Below are 22,726 nucleotides of genomic sequence, written 5' to 3'. Positions count from 1 at the left end.
CTAAAGCAAGGCAATCTTTGGTGGGAAATTAAAGGTTCTGTTCTCTGTCGTGGTCATTGGGATCATGAACCTTTTATTCCCATCAACATTACAAGGATGAAGCAGCAGGTTGAGCAGCACCAGCCTGGAATTCTGAACAGTGGTCTTGTCATTCAGTTCTTTTAAAAGCACTTCTGTGGCACAGCAATGACCTGGCATTGGTCATGTGACAAAATATCTTAGCTGATTTATTTTAGATATTTTGAAGGTGTAATTTTTTTTTTTTTTAATTATTAAATAGAAGAAGTATTTAGCAAATATTATGGCCATTTCCATGTCGTGGGGAAAAATGCATTCTCCATGGCCATTTCCATGTGGTGGGGAAAAATGCATTCTCCATTTGAAACATTCTAGTTGTTCTGTTTCTTGTTTTTAAATACTGAAGTTTGAGAATTGAGCTGAATTTAGGGCTCCGTTGAGCCAGTGCTGTTGTTTCTGTTCTTCCTACCTCCAGCCTCGTGTTTTTGCCTTCTTTTTCTATTAGATACCCAGAAGTGGGTGTTAAATTCAAAAGCAGCACTGGGAATGATGCCAAATGAGCCATTGAGAAGCCTCACAATAGTTGTCATTGTGCCCATGCTGTGTGCTGGGCAGCGCCAGCCCGTTTCTCTCGGCATCCCTCTCTCTCCTGCCTCGCCACTCCTCTGTTTGCCATGTTCCCACCTCGGGAGCGGAGGTGTGATGTGAGCTGTGGCAGCACCAAGCTGCTCCCAGGGTTCAGATCCTGGCCAGAGTCGCTCCATGAGGCTGTGACCCCCCAGTACAGGAGCAGGGAGAGGGGACAAGCTCGCTCTCGGAGCCAGAGCTGCTTACGTACAGTCCCTGGCGCACCCGTGTGTGGCCTGCAAAGGCATTTTTTTCCTGTTAACCGACCTCAGCAGAAGTAGTTGACTGTCAAAACAGCCCAAGTGTGAGCCAAGCGGCGCCTACGGAGCCCGACAGCTGTGGGTCAGAAGCCTGGCTGCCCGTCCCCTCACACCTTGGGAAAGGTTGCTCCAGGGTTAGTTAGTGAACGTAAAGTCATCTCGCTGGTGCCAGACCCTGGGGTGCTCCCCTGATGTCTGACATGGTCAGTGGCCATCCCCAGGCGAACCACGTGGGGGTTCTAGAAGAGGCAGGTCCAAAGGGAATTCGGACAGGGGAGGTGGAGGCAGTGAAAAAGTGCTGTACAGAAAGGAGAAGAGCATGCTGACAGCAGGGAGGGCAGGAGCAGGGTTTGTGGAACAAGCTGTTCTTTACTGCTGTCGATTTTTGTCAAAGAATGTAATAATATGTACTAAGAGGGTTGTTGACCTCTGCTCTTAAAATATAACTTCTTTAGAGAAGAAAAAAAAGTTCTGACATCCAGGATTTCTTTTTTTCTGTTATCCATCATCTTTTTGAATTTTGGGGGTAAAAGATTTCCCTGGTAGTTTTTATCTCCAGTCTGTAGATATTCTTGTTACATCCAAGGATCACTAAACACTGGACAGGTAGAGAGAACCAAGGAAATGTTAATCCAAGGTACAGCATGAATGCTGCAGAAGATACACTTGGGATGTCAGGAGGACACTCCGGGTGCTTTTCACGTGCACTCTGGTGATTCATCCCAGACAGTTTGAGAGGTTTCCTCCCCCAGATGTCCACCATACCCTTGTGTCGCAATTAACCACAACAATAGCAGGGGGGGAGGGAAAAGAGACGCTGCAGTTCACAGCCCAGAGTACTAATGTGCAAATTGATGGCCACTGAAGTCGTGCCAGTCTAAACTGCGCTGGTTGAGGAGAGGACACGGCAGTGATTCTGTTGCCTCTCCATAGGTGGGATGATATCAGCACACAGCTGATCGGAGTGACCCCTTCAGCTGCCACAGCTGAATCTGCCAGGGACGGTGAGCTGAGTTCTTCAACTCGCTCACTGTAGATAAGCTGTATTTTTAAGGCTTCTTCATTATCATGAATTCTGGCAACTCACAGGGTTGAAAATCGTTACAGGACCAGTGCACACAAACGCTGTGCCGGAGCAGGGCGTGGAGTTTATAACTTTTGGGAAGCTAATAATGCTCCCTTTGTTAGGACTGAGTTATTTTACTTTTGAAGGCTGGCTCTCCTCCAAAAAACAGCAGATGTTATCAAAGCAAAACTTGCAAGGATGAGATGTATGTACATATCATTAAGCAATGAAACTTTTTCTTAATTGCTTTTAAAAGGCTGATAGGATGCGTATCACGTTATGAGTAATTACTTACCATGGCAGTAATACCAAGAGCACAAAAGCTGGCTGCTAAATAGGATCTGAGGTCTTGCAGACAGGCTAATTTCCTAGGAAATACAACGTTGGTTTTGTCTGCATTTGGGTTTTCATAAAATAAGCAATTAAAGAAATATGCCTAAATAGATGATTTACTGCTCCTTTTTGTTGTTGTTGTGCTCAAAATAGAAGAGCAAATGAGAATGCAGCTCTCTGTGTCCTTCCATGTGGGCACAGGCCCTGTGGCTTCAGTTTAGGTGTACCAAGTCCCAGAGAAAATCCTTTTTCTGCATCAAGGCCTGGCTCAAGTTCACAGAGGACCTCAGAGCTATCGAGTGGTGATGCAGTCACTAAAATAGAGCTGAAACTGTGCTTTGCATAGGTCCAACCACTGCTTGGGTATATGAGAGAAGGTCTCTCTATCCTCATATATCCAAGTGTTATCCAGTTTTACACGTACAGAATATATTGAGGTGCTGTTGTTGTTCTTTCTGCTGTGAGTTATTTTTCTATTGTTGCTTTCGTTGTTCAAAAATAATGGTAATTGCTGTAGGTAGTCCACTGCTATTTTTGCTTCTCTGTACAATTTTGCCTCTACACTATTATCTCATGAAAGTGCTGAACACCTCCCTCTCCACTTCATAAAATAAGCAATCACACTAATGTGCCTAATTAGCTGCTTTCCTGCTCATTTGTGTGTTTGTCAAAGCATGAAAAGTTAGCATCACGTGAGGACTTTGCATCTTTGCACAAAGCTCCTATTCAACAAGAGAGCTGAGCATCTTCTTTTCTACTTGAAGGGCTCTGCATCTTCCAGACATGGGCTCTTTGCCATAAATAATTCAGTTGACCTGCTTGGCCAGGTGGTGTGTGAGGTGTGGGTAAACAAAGGGAAAGGTGGGCTTCATTTGGTACCTCTGTCTAAAAGCTTGAGGTTTTACTGGCTTGAAGTTTATATACAACCTTTTCAGACAGGCAAAATTAATTATCCTGTTGCTGCTTGAACAGGAAACCATGGATCTGATCTGATCCTGCCTCCCTAGAAGTGATGCCGTTAGCTGGAGTGGGAGAAAGATGGATATCAGCGGCAGGTGCTGCAGCAGAGGCAGGTTTGCTGTGAGTAGGGAGGGTGTGGTGATAACCTTCACCCTCAGCTGGCTCGGTGAGGAAATGGCTGTGCCATTCCACAGAAGCTTCTCTTTACTTAGCCCCTCACATTCTTGTTAACTCCTGAAGGGACAGGTCCCAGCACCAACACAACCCTGTCCTTTTTTCTCTGTCCTTTGAAATCACTTCCCAATACAAAGCTGTAATGTGATTGCAAGTTACAGAGTGGAGCCTAAAACTTCCCGAAAGCATAGTCATTGAGATTTGGGCTTCTTTTTACCCCCCTGAGGTCCAGAGTCAGTAGTTTGATATGACCCAGCACTAGTCTTTTTGTCCCCTGCGATATTGTGGCTCAGTTGTAAGCTTAGATTAATTTCCTCTGTGTTTGAAAGATTTGGCCACCTGTCTGTTGACAAGTATTTAGGCTTCAAAGACTGATTTTGATACAAAGATGAATTCTGCCTTGGTGATACAGTGCAGTCACAGCCCCCTTGTCCTCCTTCCAACTTCAACTCATTCAGTTTGCAAAGGAAAATAAGTGAGCCGAGTTGGGTTCCTGTTTGTTCGCTTGCTCCTGGCCTTAGAAACTCAAGGAAGGGGTCTGGACAGGAGGCTGTGTTCCTTGAAACTTGCACATCCCCACGAACACGGGGTGGAGGTGTTCCAGCTGGAGCGCCCTGGAGCTGAGCAGCGCTGCTGGCAGGACACGAGCTGCGGTTCCCTGCTGGAATTCACTCTTGCCTTGACCTGCCAGAGACTGGAGCTGTTAACTTTCCAGGCAGCCTGCAAAAGCCATCTTTTATCCCTTTGTTAAAGAAACATGTGGCTTGAGATGGATCTGCATGCGGGCAGACCTTTAGTCTGTGATTTCAGATGATGGAAAGGCTCTCCAAGGCACTGGATAGGCACCTACTGTTGTGCTTGAAATCCTGGCAGTAGCAGAGCCCCAGTTCTCCTGGGGTTGGCTGTGTAGGGTTTTGCCTAGTGAAAACTGGGCCTTACCTGGGATCACAGATAGTGATAAGAAAGCGAACCCCAGAGGAACAATGTGATGAGCAGATCCCGAAACATGTCAACTGAATTCATTTGATTTTGCTCTATGGGTGAAGCAACAGACAAAAACCACTCCACTGCTGTTTGAGAATATTATTGCAACATTTGAAAACAATTATTGTTCTTTGTATTACAGTGGTATACTAAGCTTCTGGCTGCTTGAGTAGGAGAGAGGCTGAAAAATTGTCCACAGCCAAGGCAGATAACTGCAGATGCTGAGGAAGGGAAGGGCTACGGGTTTCCCCAAAGACATGAGGACAGTCAGTAAAAGATGAGTTCGAGGTCATTGCCTTACCAGGAACACCATTTAAAAGTAAATAGGCGTGACTTTGGTTGGACTCAAAATATAGCAGTGAGATTCTGCAAGATGTAAAACAGGGAAAGGCTACAAAAAATGCAGTTCTGCTTCTGAGCTCTCACAGTGCAGAGACAGCAAGATTTTGGGAGGATTGGGTGCAACATTAGTGTGAGCTTGATTTGCAAGATGCTACAGATATGATGAAGTTACTTGTTTTCTGTATCTGTCACGGGAAGAAAGATCCATGGGCCTGTATTACTGTGCATGGATAAGTTTCTGAATTTGTGTAACTTTAGTCTCATTGTGTCATTTATCTTTTGGGACCAGCTTTATGAGATTTGTGTCAGGTTTTTCTGTTTGGTTGCAAGGCTAGTTCGTGGAATCTTCTCTCTTTTTAGTGTGGTGGATGTGTGTATGATAAAAAGCTAAGATTGCATCATCTTTAATAAAAGAGAAGATATATAGCCTAAAGAAATCAGATTAGTTGTAGAGAAAGAAATCAATCAGGTTGGCAAATTGCATCTGTGGGACAAAGTGCAAAATGTTTGTTTCATAGAGTATTTATTGAACAAATTTGTTGAGAAGATGGTTAAAAATGCTCTACAGAAAAAAAAAAAACTGGGAACCATTTTGTTCAATTTAAATGACATTGATGTATTTTTTACATCATGAAATCTTGCAATATTACCAACAACAATCCCTGATAAAGTACTTTACACAATTGCCTCACAGGGCATTTTGAGATAAAAGTATATATTGGGGATTGTAAATTGGCTGCATCCAATTTATATATAATGGAACCCACTACAACCATCCTCCAAAATTCAATAGATCAGGAATCACATTACACTTCTGTGAGTTTGGGGGTAGGAGCTCTAAAGAGTCTCCAAAACAAACAAGCCACTTTAAATCATATTTAATGAACCCTGTGTATTTTATACACATGTGATTAAAATGTTTTGTTTCTGTTTTTCATTTTGCTGGGTGCTGCTGAAGGAAAATTGTAACTCCGGGTTTGTGAAACTGATCATCTGCTTGTTCTCAGGAGAAAATGCAGTTTAATTGAACAGCAAACCATATTTAAATGCTGGGGGGAAAAAAGAAGAAAAAGAAAAAGCAGATCTGTGCAGAGAATCCATTTTAATATTTTCCTACCAATGCAAGCTAGAATACTAAATGAAAATATAGTATAGGCAGATAAACGGTCACAGGGTAGCGTGGTGGTTTTTGCTCTTATTGATCTATACCTGCAGCTTCTGAAAGCAGCACACAGTGAACACAAACCTGAGTGAGTAGATGTTTCAACTTGAGGACCCAGTTTTGCTGGTTTCCACCTATTTCTAAAGGGAATAGGAGTGTTTTGTGCTTCCTTCCCAGTGGGCAGGTGGCACCTTGTGGGATCTGCTGCTCACCGTGCCACAGCCAGACCTGGCACGGGGCCAGTGCTGAGCCATTGTGTTTGCATGTGCAGAGGAACGTGCAGAGAAACCCATAAGCAAGTATTTGACCAGAGCAAGAGATTAGAGAGCAGGCTGGTAGTAGTTTGATGGTGTTCAGGCCCATAAGGCTGGAAAGTGGCCATCGTTTGCTGCTGTTTTGTCAAGAGATGCTTCACAGAGAAACTTAGATATTTTTTTTCCTCTCCTCTGAGTGATACTCAAGTATGTGCATTCATGATCTTACAGGTCTTTTCCAACCCTAACAGTTCTGTGATTTTATGCACATATAAGGTACGTGCATGATTGCATCGTTACTTCAAAAAGCAGTGCTGGGTGGTGATAGCTGATAGTTCTTATTAATTTTAAAAGAAAGTGTTGTTCTTTCAGTTGTCTTTTCATACCACCCCATGTGCAAAATACATCAGAGTCAAAATGGGCCTAAAGCAGGAACATCAGATCAGGATTCAAAATGCCTTGGCTCTGGCAGTATCCTAAGCCAGAACAATCGCGCTGCAATCAGCAAAGCTCTGCCTGTGTAAAGCTGAGAACAAGGTCAAGTCCTGAGCCTCTGAAAAATGAGTCTCCAACTGAGTCTTTGTATTTCCCAAAGATTCTGTTACACCAAATTAAAGCTAAAGCTAGGAAATGGACACTACTTGCAAAATACAAGGTGACAGGACCAGAGAATTAAAACTAAATGTGGAAAAAAAAACCCACGCCATAAATTTCAACAAGTATGCTCCTGAATCCTGTGCTACAAAAGATAGGAAGTAGAGGTCATGGTTTGGAATCTAATCATGGAGTTAGGCCCTGGTTCATTGGATCAAACCAGCAGGCACACTGACAAAAACAGGTCAAAATTGGTGATGTCCTCAGCAGCTGTATGCCCCTGAGGAGCAGACATCATCTGTGTCCCCAGCAGGGCCTGGTACTGGAGGGTATGTTTGCTTTGCAGTGGGATTCATGCCGCGTGCTTTTGTCTGGAGTTCAGTGTCTGGAGTGCGCCTGCCAGCATGTTTTGTGAAGGAAAGTCAATATTAAAAGGAGAACAGGGGAAGGGGGAGCTTCAGCCTGCTGGTGCAAGCAGTGTGGGGGTAGGAATGGCCAGGGGCCGCAGAGGCATCGGAATTCTGGTCACTTTAAACACGGTCAATGGGAAGCAGAAATGCCATTGCTGTTCAGCTCGGCGGGAGCCTGTCCGGCAAACCAGCGGTGAATTCACTGAAACGATGTCAGGAGCAGCAGGGGAAGGAGAATGAGAAAGAAGTTAGAGCTGGGAGGGGATTGTTCAGCTCTGCTCTGCACTGGAGTGGCCTCACCTTGAATATTGTGGCAGTTTTGGGCACCACAATATAAGAAAGATACTGAGCCATTAGAGAGTGTCCAAAGGAGGCAACAAAGATGGTGAAGGGCCTTGATGGGAAGCCGTGTGAGGACACTGAGGGCAGTTGGTGTGTTCAACTGGAGAAGAGGAGACTGAGGGGAGACCCCATTGCAGTTACAACTTCCTTGGGAGGGGCAGAGGAGAGGCAGGGACTGAGCTCTGCTCTGGGGGGACCAGGGACAGGACCCCCGGGAATGGCCTGGAGCTGTGTCAGGGCAGGTTTAGGTTGGATATTAGGAAAAGGTTCTTCCCCCAGAGGGTGGTGGTGGTTGGGCACTGACCAGGCTCCCCAGGACAGTGGGCACAGCACCAAGGCTGCCAGAGCTCAGGGAGGGTTTGGATGATCCTCTGGGGCACAGGGTATGACTCTGGGGATGGTCCTGTGCAGGGCTGAGGGTTGGACTCGATGATCCTTGTGGATCCTTCCAGCTTGGCATATTCTGTGATTTTGGTGGCAGTGGTGGGGCTGTGTGGGCAGCTCGGCACATCTCTGTGACAGGATTGCCCAGGACACTGTGGCACTGGAAGAGCAGAGCCTGAGGGGTTCAACAGCAGCAGCAGCAGCCATTGAACCAGCTGTGAGGGGAGAGACAGAGACCTGCCAGGTCTGCCAGACTGCCATTGCATTATGCTGTTCTTCCCCCACCGAGGCAGTTGGAACTAAACCAGAGCCTCCCATGCTGCCATTAGAAGGTTCTTTTTTTAAGGACATGTGCACTTAATGTCAGAATATTGAAACCATACCCACGTGAATAAAGTTAGTAAGCCAGTGATTCATTGCTGTTTCAAACCCCTATCTAGCCACAGTAAATTTCTGCTCAGTAGTGACAGTCTATGTCCACATGCAGGCTATGATTTACAGTTCTGTGTTTTGTATCAACAACATCTGTTTAACAAAAGAGGAAAAAAAAAGCCAAGAACATTTATTTTCTAATCTCCGTACCAGATGTTTCGTTATGCACAAGATCCAGGGATTATATCAGAAATAATTTAATTATTTTAAATGAATAATCTGAAGTGTTTTTCCTAAAGTATGTCTCGTAACCACTAACAACATAAAAACACAGGAATGTGGAAAAATAAACTCATGTTTTGCACAAATCTATAATTATATCTATTTTAAGGGCACAAATATTAAGGACCACATCCTAGCTTTAGATGGTGGTGTTGGGATACTTGAAGATTTGCAGAGGAGAATATCAATTCTTGGGGTTATGATAGAGATAAGGTGGCAGAGAGCAACTGAAACAGCAGCAGAAAGTAGCATCTGAGAAATGAACATGTCTTGCCCGCAACAGGGTTGAGAGCACATTCCAACTTATGGCCTTGACTTGGAAAAATTGTTTTCATGATTGCTTCCATCTTTTGGAAATGCCAAGTTCCTTTGGTGTGTTTGGTAAGCAGAAATATTGGGATGCTTATTCTTTACAGAACTTCAAGCTGAGTGTTGAAACTGCCCTGTAGAGCATCAGTGAAAAATCTTTGCAATTTGGGGTTAATTATGATTCTTCACCATAATTTTTGCAGGGATATCATAAGTGGGAATGCTGATACAGAAACACTGAGACATTTATAACTGACTGGCCTGGATATCAGTCTCACAATTACCCAGAATTACAGTGATAGGTTCTGTTGCAGCCCTCAAAAAGTCAGCTAAGTTAAAATGAAAGTAAATGCATCAATGACACTGCTAAAGCAAACAGTTGGTCAGTGTTGTGGTTTCAACCTTTTTTTCAGGGGGAAACAGGTTTCTCTATTTTTCTGTGAGCTATGGGAGCTGTAACGTATCAATCCAGTACAGACCCAGCCAGACCTATTAGTTTTTTTGTTGCCTACAGATTTATCTGTAATTGCCAAGGGCTTATTTTTATTTTCTTTGAATTACTGTCGTGGATGCATATAGATGCATAACAATTCCTAATTTCCCTCCCTATATTCTTGTACAGCACAGATTGCTTATCAAATACAGTCTTAACATTAAAGTGTCAAACAGGATTTGCAGAAAGCTATTTGGGTTTGTAGTTTAGGATGAACGTTTATCAAATTGTGGATTAGCTGAATCATGCACTGAACCAAATTATTATTGTCTGTGATTAAATCACAAAGTGGTTATTGCCCTGTGTCATCTAAAGCACACGATAGCTTAAATCTTTTAAATCCCTTTTTTAAGGTGGCTGTAGGAGCTACATAACTCCAGACTTTTAGGACCAGACTCTGTCCCTGGGCAGAAAAATAATAGCTTTCGAAAGGTCGCTTGGACTGATCCCTCTCTGCTTATATGGGCAGCATATCTGGGAAGGGAATGGATGGACTTATTTACATTTCAGACATACAGAATAATTCTCAGTAAATAGATCTCTTTGTACCCAGCACTCAAGTATTTATTCAAGGTGCTGGCTCAGAAAAAGGGAGTGAACAGTCTGTTCATTCCCATGCCTGAAAGGGCACACGGGCTGCCTGCTTGGAGAGCAGCAATGCCAGGGGTCTGTTTTGCCTTCATGCCGAGGGCACAGTGGGGTGGCAGAGGGTGAAGCTGTGCCCAACTTCCTGGCAGAGCCGCTCCTCAGCCACGGAGGCCGCGGGGTGGCCAATGCTGTTTCTCCTCAGCACTGGCGCAGCAGGGTTTTACCACCCCAATGGGCACTTGAGGGGCTACGGTCTCTCTAAAGAGGCTACAGTCTTCCTAAAGCTTGAGGAGGCTTTTTTTTGGCTGCTGTGGTGGTTGCTGTTCATAGCGTTCCCATGAGTGTGTGTTACAGGGTGGAACTCCGGGAATAGCCCAGGGCAGCACACTGGGGTGCTGGTAGCAAGCCTTAGTGGTGATTGATGTCCATGCCCCCCTTCTGCACCCTTCAGTGACCACAGAATCATACAATATGCTGAGTTGGAAGGCACCCATCAAGATCGAGTTCAACTCCTGGCCCTATGCAGGACACCCCAAGAACCCACCATGTTCCTGAGAGCATTATCCAAATGAAATGTTTCTTGAACTCAGACAGTGTTGGTGCTGTGACTGCTTCCCTGGGGAGTCTGTTCCAGTACCCGACTACCCTCTGGGTGAAAAACCTTTTCCTCATATCCAACCTAAACCTCCCCTGACTCATGGTGATTGATGTCTGTGCTCCTCTTCTGCACCCTTCAGTGACCATCCAGCTGAGGAGGAGAGAGGGATTTGAGCAAACCCATTTTCTTAGCCTTGCTCTCAGGTAACAAAACCCTCTGCTGACTGTCTTGCTCACCTCACTGAGTCACCAAGGAGTGAACAATCCATGTGAGACAAGGAACGGTGGGCTGGAGGACCGGGTGGCCTGTCTCCTGCCCTGATGCGTGCAGCTGGGGAGGTCACAACCCAGGAGGAGTCACGAGCAGTCATTGCTGCTTTTCTTAGTGAATAGATAGGAGGGAAGTCCTGAAACGGCTTGTTTTCATGTTGCAACAAGGGGTCACGGGGTGGAAAGCACTGAGAGTCACTGCAGTGGAGGCTGCTGGAGAAGTGAAAGCCTGGCACAGCTGGTGGTGCTGTGGCACTCGGAGCCCGTGGCCGTGACACCATCTCAAAGTATGCATTAGGCTGCCTTTGCTCCTCGACTTCATCCCCCTTGTCCTACTCTTTGACCTATTTTCTCTTGCTGTTATCTAGTAATCTATTTTTTAAAGGCTCAGCCCAGTTTTTCCTGCTGGTTGCAGCTGATCCATCTCACTGCTAGCCTGTGAAACCAGCACCTCCTAAAGAAACATCCCTCTGCCAATTACTCCGGAGGCATGGATTCAGCTCAGCGTGGGAGCTCGATTGAAGCCAGTTGGCTGTGCCAACAGGACAGGGATGGCTCAAGAGAGACTCATACAAAGTATAGAAACTCTAAATTAATTTCTTCAGTCTTTTCTCCGTCCATGCTCAACCAGGGCTAGCAAAGTCAGAAAAAATGGCAATGTTTTCCTGAAGGGAGGAATTAGCCCGCCGCTCTGCCATGCCCCTGGAAAAGTCCACAGAAGGGAAGAAGAGTTGCACAGAAAACTGCAGGAGGCAGATGCAGACTTTTGCTCTGAGCAGAAGGGTTTGAGGTTTCTCGGAAAACACAAGTAGCAAATCCCCTAGGCCCTGTGATTTCTCAGGCATGTGCCCTCGCCGTCGGCACCTCACGGCTACGTGTACCCAGAGTACCTTGCAGAGAGGTTTCACCCCGGGTGAGCTGAGATTCCCACTGGAGTGCTGCCAGCCGAGGGGGGAGGATGGAGCACGCTGGATCACCACACGAAATGTCTGCTCTGCTCGTGTGCAGTCTCTTTGGCCCGCAGCCTTTTGGCAAGCCCCACCTGCCCTTTTTTCCTTTTTTTTTTTCCCTTCTCCCAGCTTAACTGGCGGGGAGAGAGGAGGCTGCAGCTCCTTTCTGTCCCTGCAACCTTCCTGTCTGGCTGGACACAGATGTATATTTAAATATGGATTCTGCAAGACACAAGTCATGCTTGAGGGAAGAGTGTGGAGCAGGAAGATGCTGCAATCCATAGGTGGGCTGCTGTGGTTGGGCTGCTGTCCTGTGCAAGGATGAAATAACAGTAACAACTAACAACATTACTGTGTTCAACCTCGGTTGTTTAGAAAGATTTTGGTACATTTTAACAATTAATTATTTGTCCAGGAGGCAGCTACTGCATTTTAAAGTGTCCCATCCACATACCTCGCCCTCTGCGAGCTCATTAATGCTCGAGTTGTGTCACCTCACACTAACCTGGTGGCTGTTGATTGAGTCCTGTGACAGCTGTTTGCAGAGGTTTGCTCTGCTCCCTGCCAGCAGCCTGCCTTTCTCCTCCAAATTGCCTCTCAGTTCCAGACGGGCTTCAGAATGTCTGAGTGAATGCTGTCCTGGGCAAAACGGTTGGGTTTCTAGGAGTAATGGCTAAGGCGTGACGGATAACATCCTGCAAAACCCCAGGAGTGCACATGCAGCGTGGAGGAGGCTGGGGTTTTACAGCTTTAAGGTGTTAGTTGGTCAAGGTGAACCCTGGACCGAGCCCATAAACATTTAAGTCCTAGAACAAATGTTTGGGGTTGTACAAACATGTTAATGACCTCCAGTTAATTGGCAAGCAATTACGTTGAGGTAAAAATAGCTTTCCCATTGCTGAGCAGTCACAGAGTGCATGTTCCCCCATGAACATTTGCAAATCACTAAAATTTTCGGCTGAGGGGCCTTGTCCAATTTGCCTTCTGGATCCTGGCAGGTTTGTGATCAAAACTTTTTTTGTCCACAGCAGCAATTGCTGTTTGTTTGTCGCACAGACTTAGCAAACAGGGCTGTGTGCCAGAGCTAATTTTCATGCTGCCCTTTAATAAAGTTCTGCAGTTCATAATGCAGTGAAAAAATAAGATAATATTGACTGGCAAAAGCATGTGGTTCAGCAAGGGAATGTACCTGCTGTGTGCACTATAATGGAACTATTGGTGAAGCTAGATAAGTATTTTTAACTTGAAGACAGGTTGGCAGGCTAGAATGTGTCTCCTACTGAATTTTGCATCTTTCTGATATTTTGCATGACAAAGACACACAGCTGGACTGATTTCATTAGATGTGTATTACAGCTGAGAACCAAGAAACAAAGTCCTGCCTGCTCCCAGCACAGCACTTGGGACTACCAAGTGGGACCAGCAGGAAGGTGTTTGACCTGTTGCCTCTCTGCTGTAATGAAAACCTGTAGAAGTCAGTAACATCTTTTCATGAGGTCTCTGGTCCATGGAAACCCATCAGCTTCTGCCAGAACTTGGATCAAGTCCTTGTTTGATCCTCCACGATACTTCGGAAAAAAAAGGCCCAGATCTTCTTGATCTGTAGCTAGACCACGCCTGGGTTTCTTTCCTGGAAGAGATTATCACAGCATTTCTAGGAAGGCAAAGCTGGGCACACGTGAATGAGTGGAGTCTTGACATTGAGCTCCTGTGACTCTGGGGCTCATGGTGGCCAAGATGAGCTGGCACGTGGTGCGGGGTGGTTCCAGCTGGAGCCACATCTGATCCGTGTGCACCATGGCAACCTGTGACGGGGGATGAGGTGCTGTGCACTCTCAACCTGCCCTTGGTCATCCCTCTTTCCAGGAAGTGTGATGTTGTGCTGAGGAGGAGGGAAGCAGGGTGACGCTGGATGCCTCAAGAGAGGCAAGGCCACTGAGCCAGGATGTCTTGCATCTGCACAGATCTGTGTGATGTTCCTCTGGATGCTGCAGTGTTGCGGAGGGTCAGTCCACAAAAATCTTTCCAAAGCAGCTGTCGGTCCCTGCCTTGTGTCCTGAAGGAGTGGCAGATGGAAAACAAAACCAGCAAAGTGCATTTCACAATCCTGGCAGCAGTTCTCGGCAAACAGAGGAACTGCAATGATGGAGTCTCAGATTGCTCTCCCTGTGCAGCCTGGCTTTGAAACATTGGTGTTGTTTTGAGTCTTGAAGGGGCTCCTGGTCCCTCAGCTGGCTCCTGTGGCCTTCCATTTGGTATCTTCAGCTGCTCCTCAGCTGTAATGGGTGCAGATACCAGAGCTTTCCAGGAAACATTCAGATACAAGTGCAGCTCTGTTCTCTGTAGCTGCCTTGAATTAATGTTCTGTGCCTGTAGTGGCAGACAAATTTGCTGGCAAACATTTTGAAAAAAAAAGAAATAAAAAAAAGGCATTGATCCAGAAAGTCACTGTGCACAAACTAAGCTTAGTATAAATGAGTACACCTGTGCTTGACGCTGGGCACGTGATGAATGCTCTGCTAGATCCCAGCCAAAATAAATTTAAAATAAATATGGGAGCGTACTGGTGGAAAATGAATGCTGGTCTTGTAAGCGGGAATGCATGCAGCAGAAATAGGAGCCTCCCGCTCTGCGTGTCAGCCGGGGATATCCAGCAGGGAAGGTCACGTGCGCTCCTTTCGAGCTCACCAGCAGAGCTGGTGAAAACAGGTTTTGATTTGAATGAGTTATGACCCATTGAAAATGGCATCATGCGTAACCACAGTAAATTGTCATAATGAGATCACGAGGCTGGAGAAGTGAGCGGCGAGGAAAGAGGCCTCATTCCACCAGCGCACACAGCTGACAGCCCTGGGCTGCAAACCGTGGCTGGGGGGCACGGTCCTACTCCCTCCTTGGTTTGGTGACAGGACCAGAGGTTGCACAGCCAGGCAAAAACTCATTAGAAGTTTTAAGTTAAAAAGGAGGAAAAAAAGCTAAAGTTTGTATGGCTTTGCATTTGGTCTTGTCCAGGCTGACCTAGGGGACTGGGATAATGCAAATAGTGGAGAAACATGAATACAATAAGTGCTTCCATGTTTACTGAGGCTTAGCTTAGTTGTTTCTAAATCATGTTGCAGTAGGAGGGGAGGCTTTGGTGATCAGGGCAGAGCACTACAGAGTTGAAAGGAAATTCTTCTGGAAGCACAATAAAGCCGTGTTCACTTGGTATATCCCTGAGCTCACAGCTCTGTTAGACCAGGCCTGCCTGGACCCTGCTCATGTGCAACTGCTCTGGGCTGCCTAGCTGTGAATGTTACAGTATCATCGCTGGCTTTTCTATTTTCATAGAAAAAAAATAGAGGCAAAATCTAAGACTACAGCAACTTTGATGCACTTAAAACTTTACCAAATACTTGGACAACATAAGTAGCACAGCTCTTGCCTTCCAGGAGTTTTGTGGGTGGACTTTCGGAAAGAACTCCTTTTCATTCCTCCTGGTAGTGCGTTGTTTGTGTGGGGCCATTAGCAGCTCAGGGGACTGGAAGAAACACACTTCCAACTCATTCTGTTTCTCATCTCAAGCTATCAAGTGCACGTGTCCGTAGTGACCCGTTACAAAACACGGTGCATATGACCTAACCACATCCTCCCACTGCCCCTGAGGTGGAGGGCAGAGGTGCGTTGGTGCAGGACTTGTTTCCCTTGTCTCATGCCTCCAGGCAAAGAGGGTTGCTGGCCATGTGGCTGCCACTCCTCCTAGTCTTGCACCCTTCCATCTCCTCCGTCTGTCAAGCTTTGCACACAGATATCCATGCCCCTGAGCTTTGGAGACAGTTCAGGCTCATGCAGATGCACAGCACCTTCCTGACTCATATCATCTACTCACGGGGTTTTTAGCATGACTGAATTTGTAGCCTGAGTCCATGGACTGAGAAACACCCCAGTTCAGTGCTGTTCCATAAAGTGCTTGGTTCTTAGCAAGTTAACCCTTGGCCGTGGGGTTGTGCTTGCATTTACCTGAGATACACGGTCTGAATAGCTTGTGGAATCCTAAGCCATTCCCAGGACCCCAAATCTTCCAATGTGGGTTGCTGAATCCAGGTTCCTCTGCTCTTGCATCAGGCATGAGCCTCGAGGCCGGTCTGGAGAGGACTCATTTTGTTTTCCTGGTGTTGGCTTGCTGACATTGCTGCAAGGACAGCCGAAACAGATGGAGACCAGCCAAGCTGAAGAGACAGTGGGGAAATGTGTCCCTGCATACACTTATGAGCAAAGCACAGGGAGCACTCAGGCTTTCCTGGTGCTGGTGTACCAAAGAAGGCTCCCTAGAGCTGACCCAGCAGACACTTCTGCATGCCAGAGCTGTGGATGAATGTGCCAACACTGCCCACGCTGCCACACATGTGCAGCTGTGGGCAACCAAGATTTTCCAGTTGGTACCTGCTTTGTAGCTAAGGAGAACCAAGAATGAAAATGCTTGTGTGAAATGCTTTCTGAATTTACTGCTTAAGGTCATTTGTTTTGTGTCATCCACTGAGTAGAAGTCCTGAGTTTTCATTCTCTAGTTTCAGCACTGCATAAACCCCTACTAACACGGCTCATTTTTCTAATACCCATGTAGGAGAAGAATTTGGACTGGTTCCCTCGGATGAGAGCCATGTCCCTGGTTAGCAATGAAGGCGACAGTGAGCAGAATGAAATCAGGAACCTGCAAGAGAGGCTGGAGTCAACCATGAGCCTTGTGAAACAGCTTTCCAGTCAGCTCGCTGAGCTCAAGGAACAGGTAAGTGCCCTGCCATGGGTAGCAATGTGGGCATGTGTGGGTGAATGCACTCCCTTTCATCCGGTCACAGTCAGGACACTGTTACAAAAGAGACTTTTGTCTTAGGAAGGTTTTCTTCTGTCCCTCCAGTGAGCTTTCTGAGTAGGTACACTGATACAGGTCTGGAATGAAATTGTACTCTATTAGCAATAACAGAGAACGGGTAAGGAGAAAAGCCAAGGGGGAATTAGTTATGAAATCCTGCTGGTGGGTATGCAAGGACAGAGGGAAAACTGCTGGAGCAATGAAGGGCTGTGCATGTGGAGGTGCTGCACAACCCAGCACTGAGATCGGCGCAGTGTCAGGAATAGCTGCATACTGATGGGAGCCAGGAGAAAAGCCCTCTGTGTCTCACACTTGGATTTTTTCCCCCACTAAGAGTATCGACAGTGCTGTTGTGAAAACAATTTGCCCAGCCTGTTGCTTTGCTTGTGTCACCCTTGTCTTGGTGCCCCTCCTCGGGCTCCCCATTCTCTCCCGTATGGAACACAAGCTGCTGTCCCCCCTTAAAGCCCAGTTCCTGCCTAAACCCTCTGCCATGTTTGCTCTCCCTTCAGGATCAAAAGGCCAGCTCCCTTTTTTGCTACAGATGCTGTTCACCTCTTGTTTGCTCATTACAGTTTCAGAAAACCATCTTGGTGTTTTCTTTATGGGAAGCACTTCAGTGGCATCAACAGAGTTATCTAATTATCCCCCTTCAAATCCCTCCTTAAAACTTTTTCCCTGTGAAAAAGTCAACAAAGGTTTAGGCTGGATGTGCTGAGACCATTGCTTATTGTGCTTACCCACACTATCCTGGTGGGATTTTTTTATCCCCCTCTGGCTGGATCTGTTCTCTCCTGGCTTAAATTTAAACTCTGTGTGGCTGGGACCGTCTTTTAATTCCGTGATTGTACAGCACCAAGTGCAAATGCTGACCCTCTACAGGGCTACACAGCACAATAGCAGTGCAAATAATACACTGCAAGACCTGCGGGGGGATAAGAATAATGTACAAATGAGAATAAAATGTCCATACTTTGCAGGAAACAGATCTCCCACTTCAAAGACATCTCCTACTTGTAATTTTCAATGCAGAAGAAAAGAATTCCACTCCCTGTTGTTTTGCTTATATGTATCTTGCTCTGTGACTGCTAAATAATAGTAAAAAGAAAAAAAAAAGAAAATCTCAACTCTTCTCTCTCTGCCTTTCCACCTTAGATGACAGAACAAAGGAAGAATAAGCAGAGGCTGGGCTTTCTTGGATCAAACACACCCCATGTGAATCATCACATGCCACCACCCTGATACCACGGGGAGAAGCCGTGACTAGCCTTTCATCAGTATTCCCGCTTTATTAAAGAATAAAAAAACTGAGATTGAGAGGAGTGAACAGTGCCTATTGTTGCAAAGTTAAAAACAACCAAGTGCCAAGATGTTAAGTGGTTTAGCTCTGGGAACAATTTGTAGCTGTTTTTCATGGTTGAAAGGGACCACAACCTAGAATGTGAGAGATACAAGGGAGCTCGTTTGTATTCTTCGACTCGACGGCTTTGGCGGTGGCTGCAACGGAGGTTGGGCAGCGTTTGGCTGCATCCTGGGAGTTGATTTCTCCCTAAAGCACTGGGATAACGGAGCTGAGCAGAAGAAGGAGAGATGTTTATTAACACAAATACGACAGCCTGGATCAGATTCAATAGGTCGTCTCTGGCTTATTTGCCAAATAGCAACATTAGTCATATTTGCTTGGCATTTACTATTTTTTAATTACCATAAATATGTCTGTCGGGTGAGCAATAATGTTGTTTCAAGTAACTTCTACTTGGAGGGAAAGGGGAGAAGCCTCAAAAGACTGGAGAAAAAAAAAAAGAAAAAATAGAAAAAGAGTTGCAAAGAGAAACATTAACGCTTTTGAATTTTAGCTGTCACCATGCAATTTCTTATTTATAACATGGAACACAATGGATCTACAGCTGTGAGAATGTTATGCACATAACACTGACAACATAACTGGAAGTGATTTCTTTCTCCTGGCTTCACATGTTTTTGATTAATGTGACCATGAGATTTCACATACGGAGGAGTTAAACTGTGTTTTAAATTCAAGTTCCAATGGAGGATTCAGGACAAAAAAAAAAAAATTTATACCTGTATTTTGTAGTGTGTATGGGATTTTATTTTTTTAAAAAAGCTTAGAAATATCTTTCTGTATGGAGCTGTAATGGTGTCATTACCTTCCATAAACTCATCTTCAGTGAGAGTTGACTTTAGTAAATAAGCACTGTATTCTACCAGCTTTTCTTCTGAGCTGAAGATCATGGGCTTATGCTTTTGCTTGCCCTCCTTGCTTTTAAGGGCTGGCAGGCCTGGCCTGGCTGGTGGGGGACAGGGGGGCAATATCAGAGGAGCTCCTTCCAGCTCTGGGCTCTATGAAAGGCAGCAGCCAAGTCACTTGTGCAGGTTTTTGCTGTATCTTGTATTTCTTGGGATGGCTTAAAAGAAAAGTTACAGGATTTCCACAGGGCCTGAGGGGGCTCTTGTGTCCTTTAGGAGAAGATTTTTTGTGGCACAAATGGGAATTATGTTCTCAGTTCACTTTCATTTTCAGTGGGCTTTGGTTACCAGATTGTCTTGGTGCATTTGAAAATGCACCTCTGTTACATGGAGTTGCTATTTAAACCAAAATCTTTTTGCAGTGATTTTTCCCCTATAACCTTTTCATTTTGTAATAAATGCCATTTTGATCAAAGGTGAAAATATTGGCTCCAATATTCCCAGTTTCTCCTTGGAGAAAAGCTGTTTTCTTATTTAAGGCACAATTCAAACCAGCAGACGTAAAGGGAAGGGGCATTTCACTCTATCCCAAATTCAAACCTGTTCTTGAAACTTTTTTTCTTTTTTTTTTTTGTGTCAACGATATGGCTGAGATAAAAATAATATACTTAAGGGTCTGATTCTTCTACCATTGAAATATTTCCCATTGGTTTCAATTGTGTCCTTCAAAAATACCAGAAATGGCACAAGGCCAGTGAAAGTGAGTGGTGGTAGACTGAATTTTCTTCCACTCCTCTGCTGGTGGGCTCACAGCCTGGCTGCTGCCAGACATCAGCTGCTCCCCAGGCCAGAGGGAGTGTGTGGAGACAGCAGGGGCTTCGTGGCGCTGGTCGGTGCCATGTCTTTGCCTCCGAGGCTGGAATAGATGCGGCTGTGGCGTGGTGAGCTGGTGGTAGGGAAGCTGCTAGGTCAAAGCAGAGAACAGAAAAGCAGCTGTCTTCAATATTTTAGGGATAAATCTTGGAGTGTGCCTTTCCTTCACGCTTGCTGTGTATGCGGTCTTGATGCTACTGCTCCGGCATCGCTTTGGTGGGAAAAACCCCTTCCATGAGCCTCGCTGGCCAGGGAGGATGGGGCTTCATGTAGAGTTTAGCACCCAGGGGCTTGCAGTGAATTAATTTTGGGAGTTTGCATCAGCCACAACTGTAACCAGCCACTGGTGTAAAGTACAACCCTACTTGCCTCTGACTAGACCTTCTGTATGTCACAAAGCCAAAGGAGTTGCCCACAAACGTAAAGTCAGCACTAAGTTGCTGAAGACTCAGACCCTGCAGCTGTATTAGTTCAAATTAATTTATGCAGTTCACCAGATCTAGTCACAGCTTCTGTTGCAACAGCAATTTCCTCTTCCTCACACGTGTGGTTATTAGAGGCGTATAAAGCACAGTTCAATTATAAGATAAATTAAGCTATCATTATTTATTGAAGGGGGTGGGTGGTTGGCTAATACTGGAATTGGTTGGCACTTTTCTTGTTTACACTCAGAAAAAGCAGCTGTGCCACTGCACACCAAGAGAGGTTTCTGCTGCTGGAGCTGGGAAAACTTGAGGCTCAATGGATTTGTGCCCTGAGCTCAGGCCTGCAGTTGGGTGCTGCTGGTGCTTTCTCTGTCCTGCACCCCAAAGGACGTCTCCTAAGGCTCCAGAGCCCAAGTACTGCTCCTCAGAAGGGAGAGCTGCAGCATCAAAAAGAAAGAGCTGACAGATGTTGGCTTGTCTTTGCCACGGTGCCTTCCCAGTGTCGATAGCTTTCCAAGAGAGACCTCTGTAATCAGTGACAGTAGGTGATGCTACTTGCACAGATTGTATATATATTTCACTGAGAGTTTTGGCATTTTTGCTGTTTCTGTCAAAACTTAGGCCCTACCCTGCTCTCATCCATGTGAGGAATCTGTACACTCACATAAGGTAACTTAAACAGGAGGCTGCTTGTGTGGGTAATAGTTGCAGGGCCAGATCCAAGATTTAAAGGTTGTGAAATATCCCATCAATGAGTTTATAACAAAAATCCATTGTTTTATACATATATTTATATGTATATCTTTGTTTAATGCAGCTGGGGTATCCTCTTCTTAGGCAGGCATCATTTACCTTACCTATTTATATGAAATGATTGCAAAAGTTAAAACATCTAAGAGCTTTTAATGCCTTAGAGGGATTTATAATTATGAGCTCCTTGGCAATTAAAATCTACTTAAGTAAATATGTCCATGGCTGCTGAATGTAACTTTTAATAAAGTGTGTCATTTTATATATGTCTGTCTCACTTATTTTTGGTGCTGAAGTGGGGGAAATGAATTGAAGACTGCTGGGAAACCCAGGCAGGTGGTCTTGGATGGGGCACCAGGCATGCATCCGTTTCTTGAGATGGCATCAATGCAGTCCTGAGTGGATGGAGGCTGAACCCAGCAGTGAAAGCAAGGATTTATTTTATTTCAGGCATAAGTTGTTTTGTTCAGCATGATGGGTCGGATTGCCATTTTTTGCCCTTTTCTTTTTCTTTTTTTTTTCATGTTTTCAGTGTAACTCTGTCAAGTAGCACGTTTAGAGAGAGACCCCGAGGGTTTTCCCCTCTCTTCTGGGTGAAAGGATTGAGGAAGGAAGGCAAACAGCCTAAAATCACTGTCTTGCTCGACTCAGGCTAAGGAAATCTGTGGTCTTGTGAAAAAAAAGAAGCACCCTACAAACCTGTGGCAGGTAAACTACAACATACAAGTCCTTTTTTGCTTTTTTTCCCCAGCTATGTTTGTCACAAAAAGTCAGTATTTATGAGGATGAGAATGAGGACTCTTCTTAGGGAGAAAAAGCCTGCTAATTAATTAATAAGAAAAATCCTATTAAATAGAGCATGCTGTTTCTCCTGTGCACTTGTTATACCAACTTGCTGTAGCCTTGAGTAGAATTAGCTTTCTTTTCTATTCTCTGGTATGAGTTTAAGGTTAAATGGAAAGGAGCTGCTTGCTACTAGGTTTATTAGATGGTCCTGCAAAAAGGATATCCTGAGAGAATCTTGGGTTTCATGCAGCTTTCAACCCAAGATCATAGTCGTATTTAAAAACAAAAAGCCCCCAAACCAGCATTAAGCTCCTAAGCCCAAATGGGAGCAGTTTTGCATGCAGGCCTGAGAACCTAATGCCAGGGCTCCTGTTTTGTTTTTTTTTAAAAATTGTTTTCCCCAAAGGTACATTTTAATTCAAGAGGCATTTCAGGGAGGAAACATCTCCCTCGGCACTGTCTGCGCAGACATCAGCAGGCTCATGGTGTGGCCTACAAGTGAATTCAGCCCCTCCATTTCCACTGCTATGACAAAAGCATCTGTTTCCTTTGGAAAGGGCATGCTTGTTTTTTGGGGAGGGGTGCCAGGTTTATTTTTAAGGGGAGAAAACTGAGATTTAAGGCTGCTAACCTTGCTGCTGTCCTGGGATGCCCGCAGAAGCGACTGGCAGTGTGACTCCTGTTTGCAGGTGTCCATTCTGAATGTCCCATATTTGCACAAAATCACTCAAAAAATGACTCAAAAGAAACTTGGAGCTGCAGGGATTTTAAATGTGCAGTAGTGTATTGCTATCATCAGCTCACACTTGCCCGCTCTATTTATGTGATGCACTTTTTTAGTTCAAAAAGCAGAAAGCTGCAAGGCATAAGACAAGTAGCCTTTATAACTTTCACTATTTCAACATGTTTCTCTTGCTGCAAACAGCCAACAGTTACCCTTTTTTTTTCTACAGTAGGTTTCTTACTCCTTGCCACCCATCTCAATGTCTCCACCTTTGTCTGCTGCCACTCAGGCAAGGTGAGACCTGGGCATGTCCAGAACCACCTGAGAAGCCAAATCAATA

General features: G+C 45.3%; 1 protein-coding gene across 5 annotated transcripts in view; it reads left to right on the top strand.

Annotated features, from left to right (window-relative positions):
- ITPR2 (inositol 1,4,5-trisphosphate receptor type 2) overlaps positions 1 to 21,142 on the top strand; it is a 242,940-nt gene extending 221,798 nt beyond the window's left edge. For all 5 annotated transcript variants that reach the window (XM_027660753.1, XM_027660754.1, XM_027660752.1 and 2 more), the window contains 2 exons: positions 16,375 to 16,536; positions 17,776 to 21,142. In XM_027660753.1, the coding sequence (XP_027516554.1) occupies positions 16,375 to 16,536; positions 17,776 to 17,862 (249 nt within the window). In that variant the 3' untranslated portion in view covers positions 17,863 to 21,142. The remainder of the gene's footprint in view (positions 1 to 16,374; positions 16,537 to 17,775) is intronic.
- Positions 21,143 to 22,726: the final 1,584 nt, after the last annotated feature.

Source organism: Corapipo altera, unplaced genomic scaffold, assembly GCF_003945725.1.
Source record: "Corapipo altera isolate COAL_440 unplaced genomic scaffold, ASM394572v1 239, whole genome shotgun sequence".
NCBI classification, from domain to species: domain Eukaryota; kingdom Metazoa; phylum Chordata; class Aves; order Passeriformes; family Pipridae; genus Corapipo; species Corapipo altera.
Note: the sequence above shows the minus strand (reverse complement) of the source record. Positions and strands in the feature narration are given on the sequence as shown.